This window comes from Scyliorhinus canicula, chromosome 2 (genome assembly GCF_902713615.1).
Source record: "Scyliorhinus canicula chromosome 2, sScyCan1.1, whole genome shotgun sequence".
NCBI classification, from domain to species: Eukaryota; Metazoa; Chordata; class Chondrichthyes; order Carcharhiniformes; family Scyliorhinidae; genus Scyliorhinus; species Scyliorhinus canicula.
In genome coordinates this window covers 84130565-84143974 of record NC_052147.1, presented here as the reverse complement: position 1 = coordinate 84143974, position 13410 = coordinate 84130565, and the positions used below count along the sequence as shown (strand labels likewise).

The 13410-nt window shown below is 50.4% G+C and overlaps 1 protein-coding gene across 8 annotated transcripts in view; it reads left to right on the top strand.

Annotated features, from left to right (window-relative positions):
- LOC119955427 (zinc finger protein DPF3-like) overlaps window positions 1-13410 on the top strand; it is a 402756-nt gene that overhangs the window by 189338 nt on the left and 200008 nt on the right. For all 8 annotated transcript variants that reach the window (XR_005458471.1, XM_038781601.1, XM_038781620.1 and 5 more), the window contains one exon: window positions 2051-2143. Coding sequence is in view for 7 of the 8 variants with exons in the window: in XM_038781601.1 (XP_038637529.1) it covers window positions 2051-2143 (93 nt within the window). In the remaining variant the exon portion in view is untranslated. The remainder of the gene's footprint in view (window positions 1-2050; window positions 2144-13410) is intronic.

Below are 13410 nucleotides of genomic sequence, written 5' to 3'. Positions count from 1 at the left end.
TTTTATCGGCCACCCTGCGTCACAGTGAGCTGCTTTCCCGGCGCAGTATGGCCATTGGATCGTGCCCATGGGTTCAAATTCACCATGGCAACTGCCAAATTTTGAATTCAATTAATAAATCTGGAATTGAAAGCTAGTTTCAGTAATGGTGCCATTCAGCACTAATCATCAGAAACCATGATGCGACCATCAATTCACACGAGACGGAGAGTTGAAGTGAACAGTGGTTTTAATCAGCTAGAACTGTGCCCGCCTGCAACAGCACTGCACTGAGAGCCGCCTGCAGGGCAGCAGCTCTATATACCTCCCCCATGGGGGCAGAGCCAGCGGCGGAGGCCACAAGGGAACCAACATGATACAGTGCGGTGTAAACAATACAATGGTCCATAGTTGGAGCCCACAAGGGCACCAACATAGTATAATGCAATACAGTGGTGAATGGTTGCCGTAATACATTCACCACATTCACCCCCTGTTAAAAAATTGAAGTCCAGCGGGGGTGAAGTGGCGCACAGGTTGAGTCTGTCTGGCAGCCTGATCGTACGCTGCTATCCCCTGAGCTCTGGTTTCACTGCGGGCACGGGTGTTGAATTTGTCGGTGCGGGCACAAGTGTTGAACTCGTCGATGAGGGCACGGGTGTTGATTCCGGGAGCGTGTCTTCTGGAGCCTGTAGGTCGGCGATGGGGGGAGGGGGTGCAGGCCATGTAGGTGCGGGGGCGCTGTTCGGTGTAGGTTGGGGGGTAGGTGAAGATCATAGGGGATCCTGCGGGTGCCAGGTCCCAGAGGGAGACCGTATCCTGTCGGCCGTCGTGGTGCGCCATGTAGGCATGAAGGAGCTGGACCCTCTTGACCAGGGGGTCGGACCTATGGCTCCTCGTGTGTTTTCGGAAGAGTACGGGCCAAGGTGTCGTCAGCCAGGCCGGAGGCGAGACCCCGGAGGTGGATTTCCTAGGGAAACAAATAGGCGGTATCATTTGTGGCTGTGCAAAGGAGTGAGCTAATGGAGTGGAGCGCGTCGGGGGAGGACTTCCTGCCAGCGGGAAACTGCGAGACTCCTAGAGCGTAGGGCCAAGAGGAAGGCCTTCCATACCGTCACGTTCTCCCTCTCCACCTATCCGTTTCCCCGAGGGTTGTAACTGGTAGTCCTGCTTGAGGTGATGTCCTTATCGAGCAGGTACTGACGAAGTTTGTCGTTCATAAACGAGGAACCCTGGTCACTGTGGATGTAAGTGGGGAAACGAACAAGGTGAAGATACTACTGAATGACAGTGGCCGCGGTTATGTTGGTGCATGGTATGGCAAAGGGGAAGCGGGAGTACTCGTCAACTACGTTAAGAAAATATACGTTGCGGTTGGTAGAGGGGAGGGGCCCTTTGAAGTCAATACTGAGAAGCTCGAAGGGCCGGGATGCCTTCACCAGGTGGGCCTTATCTGGTCGATAGAAGTGCAGCTTACACTCCGCGCAGATTTGGCAGTCCCTGGTCATGGCCCTGACGTCCTCGGGGGAATCAGGCAGGTTGCGGGCCTTGATGTAGTGGAGAAGCCGGGTGACCCCCGGGTGGCAGAGGTCATTGTGGATGGCCCCGAGTTGGTCATCTTGCGCATGTGCTTGCGGGACAGGGCATCTGGGGGCACCAACATGATACAATGCAGTGTAATACAATACAATGCCTGCCTGCATTATTAGTCCACAAGGGCAACAACATAGTACAATGAAATACAGTGGTGAATGGTTGCTGTAATACATTCACCACAAACCCATCTGGTTCAATTGTGCCCTTTAGGGAAGGAAATCTCCGATTCCTACCTGATGTGGCCGACATGTGACTAGATGAGCAATGGTTAACTTTTAACTGCCATCAGAAATGACCCAGCAAGTCACTCCGTTCAAGAGCAATTGGGGATGAGCAACAAATGCTGGCCTCTCCAGCAACACCCATATCCCAAGAACAAATAAAGCAAAAAGAAATCGACATATTTGCTGGAAACTACTGTGATTATTCCATGGGATTTGGTGTGGCCCTAATAATTGAATTTTTATTGCTACAGAGAGTTTTGGACAATGAGGAAAATATGGATGGTTTGGAAGACGAAGGCTTGCAAGATGATATTCCAAAACGTAAAAATAAACCCAGAGGACGGGTAAGCACAATCCCAAAAAGAGACAAATTAATACAACTAAATTTGGTCTTCAAAATACTGTTTTCAAAATCAGCATTTCTGCATTATTTTTATTACTTTCCATCTTTGCTCATCGCTGGAAAATCATTTCCTGTGTATTGTAGATACAGGATACATCTGCTTGATTTGAATGCTAAAAATTAGTCAACAGTTTTATAATTGTGGATTTTGATGCAGAATCGCTTCTTAATACTTGAAGGTTTTTCTAAAATTGAATTCTTGTGAAAAAATTGAACTCTTCAAAAAGTCCTATTTATGGGCTCCATGGTACTGAATCTTGTTTTCCAGTCCGGTTTTCTTGCACAAATGCCCTGGTGCCCTTTTCAGTAAAGGAATCTTGTACTGGTTATGTTCTGAACCTTGCAGCGTTCACCCTATAATTTGCAAGTCCAGGATTTGCTGCTTCCCTAACTAGCAATGAATGAAAAAAATGAAAATGAAAATTGCTTATTGTCATGAGTAGACTTCAAATGAAGTTACTGTGAAAAGCCCCTAGTCAACACATTCCGGCACCTATTCAGGGAGGCTGTTACAGGAATCAAACCGTGCTGCTGGCCTGCTTGGTCTGCTTTCAAAGCCAGCGATTAAGCCTAGTGTGCTAAACAGCCCCTGTGAGACTACAGGTGTAAACTTGCATAGGATTCTCATGTGATCTTCCTTCAGGATGGAAAGCAGGAAATGTGAACCACTTTTGTTTGGGCTGACAGGTGATGTTTGCATTTATTCAAAATTAAGTTGGGGTAATAAAGACAAAGACAGATGCTGTGTGGCATAAGAAGTAATTTAGTGTACATGTGACTACTTGGAGTTTTGTTTTCCCATTTTTGACCAGTGAATTCCTTGAAGAGGTGTGATATTGCTGTAATATCCAAGATCATTCTGCTGAATCAGAACAGGGGAGTTTTTAGCTTCTTTTAAACATTCTCTTAATTTGTGGTGAAGAACACAATTTCACATGTCCTGTCCAATATCGATTCCTCCACCAATGTCACTAAAACAGTTTATCTGGTCGTTATCACAATGCTGTTTGTGCATTTCCTATATTACTACATAACTATGATTACATTTCAAAACACCTTGGGGCGTCCTGACATTATAGCGCTCCAGAACTGCAAATTTGTTCTTGTTGAGTTCATAGAAGCAGTCACACAGCAAGTGTAAGGAACAAAAGATTTATTCACAGAAGAACGAAGACTCTATATACACTGGTCCCAGAAAGAACTAGCCAGCCCAAACCTGGGATGGGTTTTTATATTCCAGTTTTCCTCCCGCTGATGAGGGGGCTGGGGATCCTCAGCGGGGAAGCTCGTATTCCACGAGACTAACAGGGAGCCTAATTGGCCCAGCCGCATGTGTCTTGTGTCGGTTACAGCACCTTCCCTGACAAAGGGTGTGGAACATAGAACATAGAACACTACAGCGCAATACGGGCCCTTCGGCCCTCGATGTTGCGCCGACATGTGAAGCCATCTGAAGCCTATCTGACCTACACTATTCCATTTTCATCCATATGTCTATCCAGTGACCACTTAAATGCCCTTAAAGTTGGCGAGTCTACTACTGTTGCAGGCAGGGCGTTCCACACCCCTACTACTCTCTGAGTAAAGAAACTGCCTCTGACATCTGTCCTATATCTATCACCCCTCAATTTAAAGCTATGTCCCCTCGTGTTGGTCATCACCATCCGAGGAAAAAGACTCTCACAGTCCACCCTATCTAACCCTCGGACTATCTTATATGTCTCTATTAAGTCACCTCTCAGCCTTCTCCTCTCTAACGAAAACAACCTCAAGTCCCTGAGCCTTTCCTCGTAAGACCTTCCCTCCATACCAGGCAGCATCCTAGTAAATCTCCTCTGAACCCTTTCCAAAGCTTCCACATCCTTCCTATAATGTGGTGACCAGAACTGCACGCAGTACTCCAGGTGCGGCCGCACCAGAGTTATGTACAGCTGCAGCATGACCTTGTGGTTCCGAAACTCAATCCCCCTGCTGATAAAGGCTAGCACACCATATGCCTTCTTAACAGCCCTATTAACCTGGGTGGCAACTTTCAGGGATTTATGTACCTGGATGCCGAGATCTCTCTGTTCATCTACACTACCAAGAATCTTGCCATTAGCCCAGTACTCTGCATTCCTGTTACTCCTTCCAAAGTCAACCACCTCACACTTTTCCGCATTAAACTCCATCTGCCACCTCTCAGCCCAGCTCTGCAGCTTATCTATGCCCCTCTGTATCCTATAACATCCTTCAGCACTATCCACAACTCCACCGACCTTCGTGTCATCTGCAAATTTACTAACCCATCCTTCTACACCCTCTTCCAGGTCATTTATAAAAATGACAAACAGCAGTGGCCCCAGAACAGATCCTTGCGGGACACCACTAGTAACTGAACTCCAGGATGAACATTTGCCATCAACCACCACCCTCTGTCTTCTTTCAGCTAGCCAATTACTGATCCAAACCGCTAAATCACCTTCAATTCCATACTTCCTTATTTTCTGCAATAGCCTACCGTGGGGAACCTTACCAAACGCCTTACTGAAATCCATATACACCACATCAACCGCTTTACCCTGATCCACCTGTTTGGTCACCTTCTCAAAAAACTCAATAAGGTTTGTGAGGCATGACCTACCCTTCACAAAACCGTGTTGACTATCACTAATCAACTTGTTCTTTTCAAGATGATTATAAACCCTATCTCTTATAACCTTTTCCAACATTTTACCCACAACCGAAGTAAGGCTCACAGATGTATAATTACCAGGGTTGTCTCTACTCCCCTTCTTGAACAAGGGGACAACATTTGCTATCCTCCAGTCTTCCTGCACTATTCCTGTTGAAAAAGACGACATAAAGATTACGGACAAAGGCTCTGCAATCTCCTCCCTGGCTTCCCAGAGAATCCTAGGATAAATCCCATCTGGCCCAGGGGACTTATCTATTTTGACATTTTCCAAAATTGCTAACACCTCCTCCTTTTGAACCTCAACTCCATCTAGCCTGGTCGACTGAACCTGAGTGTTCTCCTCAACAACATTGTCTTTCTCCAGTGTAAACACTGACGAAAAATATCCATTTAACGCTTCCCCTATCTCCTCTGATTCCACACACAACTTTCCACTACTATCCTTGATTGGCCCTAATCTTACTCTAGTCATTCTTTTGTTCCTGATATACCTATAGAAAGCCTTAGGGTTTTCCTTGATCCTATCCGCCAACGACTTTTCTTGTCCTCTCCTCGCTCTTCTTAACTCTCCCTTTAGGTCCTTCCTGGCTAACTTGTAACTCTCAAGTGCCCTAACTGAGCCTTCATGTCTCATCCTAACATAAGCCTTCTTCTTCCTCTTGACAAGTGCTTCAACTTCCTTAGTAAACCACGGTTCCCTTGCTCGACAACTTCCTCCCTGCCTGACAGGTACATACTTATCAAGGACACGCAGTAGCTGTTCCTTGAAAAAGCTCCACATTTCGATTGTACCCATCCCCTGCAGTTTCCATCCCCATCCTATACATCCTAAATCTTGCCGAATAGCATCATAATTGCCTTTCCCCCAGCTATAATTCTTGCCTTGCGGTATATACCTATCCCTGCCCATTGCTAAAGTAAACATAACCGAGTTGTGATCACTATCACCAAAGTGCTCACCTACATCTAAATCTAACACCTGGCCGGGTTCATTACCCAGTACCAAATCCAATGTGGCCTCGCCCCTTGTTGGTCTGTCTACATACTGTGTCAGAAAACCCTCCTGCACACACTGGACAAAAACTGACCCATCTATAGTACTCGAACTATAGTATTTCCAGTCAATATTTGGAAAGTTAAAGTCCCCCATAACAACTACCCTGTTACTCTCGCTCCTGTCGAGAATCATCTTTGAAATCCTTTCCTCTACATCTCTGGAACTATTCGGAGGTCTATAGACAACTCCCAACAGGGTGACCTCTCCTCTCCTGTTCCTAACCTCGGCCCATACTACCTCAGTAGACGAGTCCTCAAACGTCCTTTCTACCGCCGTAATACTTTCCTTGATTAACAATGCCACACCCCCCCCCCTCTTTTACCATCTTCTCTGTTCTTACAGAAACATCTAAATCCTGGAACCTGCAACAACCATTCCTGTCCCTGCTCTACCCATGTCTCCGAAATCGCCACAACATCGAGATCCCAGGTACCAACCCATGCTGCAAGCTCACCCACCTTATTCCGGATGCTCCTGGCGTTGAAGTAGACACACTTCAAACCAGCGTTTTGCTTGACGGTGCCCTCTTTCCAACTTTTAACCCTATCCCTGACCTCACTACTCTCAACATCCTGTACACTGGGACTACAATTTAGGTTCCCATCCCCCCGCTGAATTAGTTTAAACCCCCCCCGAAGAGCACTAGCAAATCTCCCCCCCCAGGATATTGGTACCCCTCTGGTTCAGGTGAAGACCATCCTGTTTGTAGAGGTTCCACCTACCCCAGAATGAGCCCCAATTATCCAGGAAACCAAAACCTTCCCTCCTGCACCATCCCTGTAGCCACGTGTTCAACTCCTCTCTCTCCTTATTTCTCACTTCGCTAGCACGTGGCACGGGTAACAACCCAGAGATAACAACTCTGTTTGTTCTAGCTCTCAGCTTCCACCCTAGCTCCCTGAATTTCTGTCTCAAATCCCCATCTCTCTTCCTACCTATGTCGTTGGTACCTATGTGGACCACAACTTGGGGCTGCTCCCCCTCCCCCTTAAGGATCCCAAAAACACGATCAGAGACATCACGAACCCTGGCACCTGGGAGGCAACACACCAACCGTGAGTCTCTTTCGTTCCCACAGAACCTCCTGTCTGTTCCTCTAACTATGGAGTCCCCAATGACAAGTGCTCTGTTCCTCTTCTCACTTCCCTTCTGAGCATCAGGGACAGACTCTGCGCCAGAGACCTGTGCCCTATTGCTTACCCCTGGTAAGTCGTCCCCCGCAACAGTATCCAAAATGGTATACTTGTTGTAGAGGGGAACGACCACAGGGGATCCCTGCACTACCTGCCGGTTCCCTCTCCCTCCCCTGACGGTAACCCATCTACCTTCTTCTTTTACCTGAGGTGTACTACCTCCCGATAACTCCTCTCAATAACCTCCTCCGCCTCCCGAATGATCCGAAGTTCATCCAGCTCCAGCTCCAGGTCCCTAACGCGGCTCTCGAGGAGCTGAAGTTGGGTGCACTTCCCGCAGATGTAGTCAGCAGGGACACTAGAGGTGACCCTTTCCTCCCACATTCTGCAGGAGGAACATTCAACTGCCCTAGCCTCCATTCCCACTGAACTAACTTCCCAAATACTGAAAAATAAAAATAAAAAACTTGTTAGTTTAGCAATCCAACGGACAGAACTTTTTTTTTTGGTTAGAGGAGGAGGATGGGTGGGAGACACTACGTAAATAGTGTTTCGGGTAAAGCTGTTACTCGAGAACAGCCCCTTCACAAACCACCTTCAACTTACGCTGACCGCACTGCACGTATGCAAATCTCCCCAGAACAGCCAATCAGAAGCTCTGCTCTGCTGCCCTCTGCTGGATGCTTGCCTTCCATCCAACTCCTCGGGTCACTTGTGCAGGTGCACCTTCAACTTACGCTGACCGCACTGCACGTATGCAAATCTCCCCGGAACAGCCAATCAGATGCTCTGCTCTGCTGCCCTCTGCTGGATGCTTGCCTTCCATCCAACTCCTCGGGTCACTTGTGCAGGTGCATCTTCAACTTACGCTGACCACACTGCACGTATGCAAATCTCCCTGGAACAGCCAATCAGAAGCTCTGCTCTGCTGCCCTCTGCTGGAGGAGGAGCCTTGCACCTCTTTGCCTGTGGCTGCCTCTCAGGAGCTGTTTAGCACACTGGGCTAAATCGCTGGCTTTGAAAGCAGACGAAGGCAGGTCAGCAGCACGGTTCGATTCCCGTACCAGCCTCCCCGAACAGGTGCCGGAATGTGGAGACTAGGGGCTTTGCACAGTAACTTCATTGAAGCCTACTCGTGACAATAAGCGATTTTCATTTCATTTCAGCTAGTCAGGCCAGGTGGTGTATAGCAGTTAGGTGATCGCTGTTTTCTCGTTCGTTGTCATGGCAGTACCACCATTTGTGGTTGTTGCCAGGAGGCTCATCACTGGAAACGTCCGGCGGTAGCACCTCTATTTTGCGTCAGAATCCTCGGCATCTGGCATCTCTGTGTCGAAACCCACATTGGACAGTTCCTGCGGCAATGGCAGCATTGGGGTGTCCAGGGATCTGCCGGGTCCACCAAAAAGGTATCGCACAATACTCCTACTCCTACTGCTGAGATGATCAAGGTGCCTATTTGATTCCTGGTGCCGAACACCAACCAAGTAGGACACCGACCTGGTCTGCTGAATGATAGTGTCCGGAATCCGCATGGCACAATCTCTGAAATTACGCACATGGACCGTGTGACGCCTGGTACAAACCATCTAGGTGTCCGACAGGGCAACGCCCCAGCTAACCCTGTCCACAGCGTACCTTCCTGCCAATATCGGGTAACGGGCGAGTCCGAAGCCTATGTCTCATAGAGGTTCTGTCGGCGACTCGCTGTTGGTGGCGTGGTGCGGGAGCAAAAAGGAAGCAAACCAAAAGCGTGTCAAGGGACCTCTAGGTGTGTTTGATCATGCCACATTTGAACGTGTCGACAGACCACTTGGCCGAACTGTTGGAAGCAGGGTGATATGGAGCAGTGCATATGTGGTGCATTCCATTGGTCCGCATGAAAGTTTTGAATTCTATACTAGTTGTCGGAGACCAAACCTCTGGAATGCTGTGAGTACTAAACGAGAGCCTGAGCTTTTCGGCCATCACCCTCTAAATTGTCAATGACATCCTGTTAACGTCCAGCCGCTTTGAGTGAGCATTGATAGAAAGAGGAACATGTACCCCTGAAAAGGGCTGGTAAAATTGATATGTAGGCATACCTGTGGGCAACATAGCCACTCCCAACGATGAACCGTTGTTGCAGGCGGGAGCTTCTATTGCTCCTTGCACATTCTGTATTGTTGGTTGAGTTGCTCAATCTCCGTATCCAAACCTGGCCACCACATGTAACAGAGGCGAGCATCTTCATTTTTGACATGCTGGAGTGCCCATTATGGAGGTCCTCCAAGATGGGGCCTTGCCCCTTTTGTGGAATCACCACACACGTCCCCTACAAGAGTATACCACCTTCCATGCTGAATTCAGCGATCTTTGTGGTGAAAGCCTCCTATTCGGTGGGGAAGTTACTATGCTGAACCCCTTGCAAGACGATATGATGGACCCTTGATAACAGGGGGTTGGTCTAAGTCCATGTATGTATCTGGGCTGCTGTGACCGGCAATGTACCTATAAAATGCATTGTAGCGACGATCCTGTTCGCCTTGGGGAGGTGTCAGCGGCTGTGTCGGGAGTGGGAGTCTACTCAAAGTATTCCCATGCGTGATCTACGCTCTACGTGTTCCAGCACGTATTCATACGCAGCTAGTAAGAGGGCCCACCATTGAATTCTGGCAGCTATGAGTGGGATGGCCCTGCCCTCCTTGAATAACCCCAGCAGCAGCTTGCGATCGGTCAGTACTGTGAACTGATGACTGTAGATGTATTGGTGGAATTGGTGGAATTGTTTGATGGCGAAGACCATGACCAGAACATCCTTTGCTGTTTGGCATGCTTGCACTCGGCTGCGTCTCGCGTCCTCGAGGCAAAAACTATGGGGTGCTCTGATGCTGTACAGTGAGGCATCGCAGGCGACCAAAAACGTCTTTGAAGGGTCAAATTGAGTCAATAGCTGAGAAGAAATAAGCTGCCTTTGTATCTCAGTGAACGTTACTTCTGTGGTTTCCCCCACAACCATACCTGGTTATTTTTGAGGAGACTTTGCAAGGCCTGGCTGAATTTCTCATAGTAATTGATGAACCCCAAGAATGAACAGAGTTGTGTCGTTCCTCCTGGCACTGGATGGCCTGCACTTTATCTTAATCCGAATGGAGGTGCTCCTGGTAGCCTGGATGGTTACTTCGCGAGTGTGAAAGACGTATTTCTCTCTATGAAAGGCAAAGCCTGAAGCGATGGAGTACAAAGAACAAAGAGTTCAATCCAGGCAAATGCGAGGTGATGCATTTTGGAAGATCTAATTCAAGAGCGGACTATATGGTCAATGGAAGAGTCTTGGGAAAAATTGATTTACAGAGAGATCTGGGAGTTCAGGTCATTGTACCCTGAAGGTGGCAACGCAGGTCGATAGAGTGGTCAAGAAGGCATACAGCATGCTTGCCTTCATCGGACGGGGTATTGAGTACAAGAGTCGGCAGGTCATGTTACAGTTGTATAGGACTTTGGTTCGGCCACATTTGGAATACTGCATGCAGTTCTGGTCGCCACATTACCAGAAGGATGTGGATGCTTTAGAGAGGGCGCAGAGGAGGTTCACCAGGATGTTGCCTGGTATGGCGGGTGCTAGCTATGAAGAAAGGTTAAGTAGATTAGGATTGTTTTCGTTGGAAAGACGGAGGTTGAGGGGGTACAATAATTGAGGTCTACAAGATTATGAGAGGTATGGACAGGGTGGATAGCAACAAGCTTTTTCCAAGATTGGGGGTGTCAATTACAAGGGGTCGCGATTTGACTTCCGGTGGCGGCAATGCGGAGCTAAGCCGCACGTTCGGCAGCTCCCGCTATCGTAGGACTTTTGGGCTCTTTTAAGGGCCCCAAACGGCGCTGGTTCAACGATTCCCGGTGTGTGAAGGTGTCTGGAGTAATATCTAACGGGATTTATGGTGCGGAACCGGAGTGGGGCGAGGAAAAAAACGGCAGCAGCTCCCCTGGAAAAGCGGGGGAAGGTGGACAAAATGGCGGCTGGTGGAGCCCCCCGAGGAGTGGAGGCAGTGGGCACAGGAGCAGCAGGCGGCCCTTCTGCGCTACTTTACAGAGCTGAAAGTGGAGTTGCTGGACTCTTTGAAAGTTACTACAAGTAAGCTGCTGGAGACCCAGACAACCCAGGGTGCAGCGATCCTTGAGTTGCAGCAGCAGGCCTCTGAGCGCGAGGATGAGGTCTCAGCTCTCGTGGGGAAGGTGGAGATGCACGAGGCACTCCACAAAAAGTGGCAAGATCGTTTTGAGGATCCTGGGCCTCGCGGAGGGGCTGGAGAGGTCGGACCTGCCGGCTTATGTGGCCGTGATGCTGAACTCGCTGGTGGGGGCAGGATCTTTCCATCTGCCCCTGGAGCTGGAGGGGGCCCACAGAGTACTGGCCAGGAGGCCTAAGGCGAATGAACCCCCCGCGGGCGGTGCTGGTGCGGTTCCATCGGTTCAGTGACCGGGAGTGTGTGCTGCGATGGGCCAAGAAGGTGAGGAGCAGCAAGTGGGAGAATTCGGTAGTGCACATCTACCAGGACTGGAGTGCGGAGGTGGCTAAGCGGAGGGCCGGGTTCAACCGGACGAAGCGGTGCTCCACAGCAGACAGGTGAAATTCGGCATGCTGCCGCCTGCGCACTTGTGGGTCACCTACAAGGACCGGCATCACTATTTTGAGTCACCGGAGGAGACATGGGCCTTTGTGCAGGCTGAAAAGTTGGACACGAACTAGGGATTGGGGACTGTGGGGTTTTTTGTATCACGGTTTATGCTGTTGCTGGCTATTCTGGGTTTTTTTTCTGCTTTCGGATGGTGTTGGTTATGGTTTTGTGTTTTAAGGTGTTGGGGGTCTGTTTTTTTTGTACGGGGTTGGTGGATGAGTTGGGACTGCTATTTGGGAGCTGCGTTGGGGGGTGGGGTGGGGCAGTGTGAAAGCGCGGGCTTCCCTCTGGTTTCCCGCGCTGCGGGACGAGGGGGATGGAGCTGGAGGCAAGGGGTGTAGATATCAGTTCCGTTTTCCCACGCTGGAGCGGTGCCAAGGAGATGCTGCAGGGTGGGGGTGACCCCATATCGGGAGGGGTCGGAGTTAGGGCGGGAGCTGCCGGGGTCAGCAAAAGTCAGCTGGCTCACGGGAGTACTATGGAGGGAGTGTTGTGGCTAGGAGGGGTCCTAGCCTGGGTGGGGGGGGGGATACCGGGTTGCTACTGGAATGGCCAGAGAGGAGCTGGTGCGGGTCGGGGGGGGTCGGGGTGAGGTTCTATCGCCATGGGAAACGGGCCGAGTGGGGGGTGCTGGCCAGGGGCGAGCAGTCGATGGGCTATGGCTAGTCGGCGGGGGAGGGGGGCGGGGTGCCCCCTGATCCGGCTGGTCACGTGGAACGTGAGGGCGTTGAATGGGCCGGTTAAGCGGGCCCGGGTGTTTTCACATCTGAAGGGGCTGAAGGCGGACGTGGCCATGCTTCAGGAGACTCACCTGAAGGTGGCAGACCAGGTTCGTCTGAGGAAGGGTTGGGTGGGGCATGTTTTCCATTCAGGGCTCGACGCGAAGAACCGGGGGGTGGCGATCCTGGTGGGGAAGAGGGTGGCGTTTGAGGCGTCTGAGGTGGTGGCTGATAGTGGCGGCAGATATGTGATGGTGAGCGGTAAGCTCCAGGGGGAGAGGGTGGTGTTGGTAAATGTATATGCCCCAAATTGGGATGATGCTGGTTTCATGAGGCGTATGTTGGGCCGTATTCCTGACCTGGAGGCAGGGAGCCTGATCATGGGGGGGGAACTTCAATACGGTGCTGGATCCCCCACTGGATCGTTCTAGTTCTAGGACGGGCAGGAGGCCGGCGGCGGCCAAGGTGTTAAGGGGGTTTATGGACCAGATGGGAGGGGTGGCTCCCTGGAGGATTTGGAGGCCGAGGGCTCGGGAGTACTCTTTTTTTCTCCCACGTGCACAGGGTTTATTCCCGTATTGATTTTTTTTGTCCTGAGTAGGGGGCTGGTCCCCAGGGTGGAGGATGCCGAATATTCGGCTATAGCGATTTCGGACCATGCTCCGCATTGGGTGGATATGGAGATGGGGGAGGTGTGGGACCAGCGCCCGCTTTGGCGTTTGGACATGGGGTTGTTGGCTGATGAGGAGGTGTGCAGGAGGGTCCGGGGATGTATTGAGAGGTACCTCGAGGCCAATGATACTGGGGAGGTCCGAGTGGGGATGGTGTGGGAGGCTCTGAAGGCGGTGATTAGGGGGGAGCTGATTTCCATCTGAGCCCATAGGGAGAGGGGGTAGAGGAGGGAGAGGGAGAGACTGGTGGGGGAGCTGCTGAGTGTAGATAGGAGGTATGCGGAGGCCCCGGA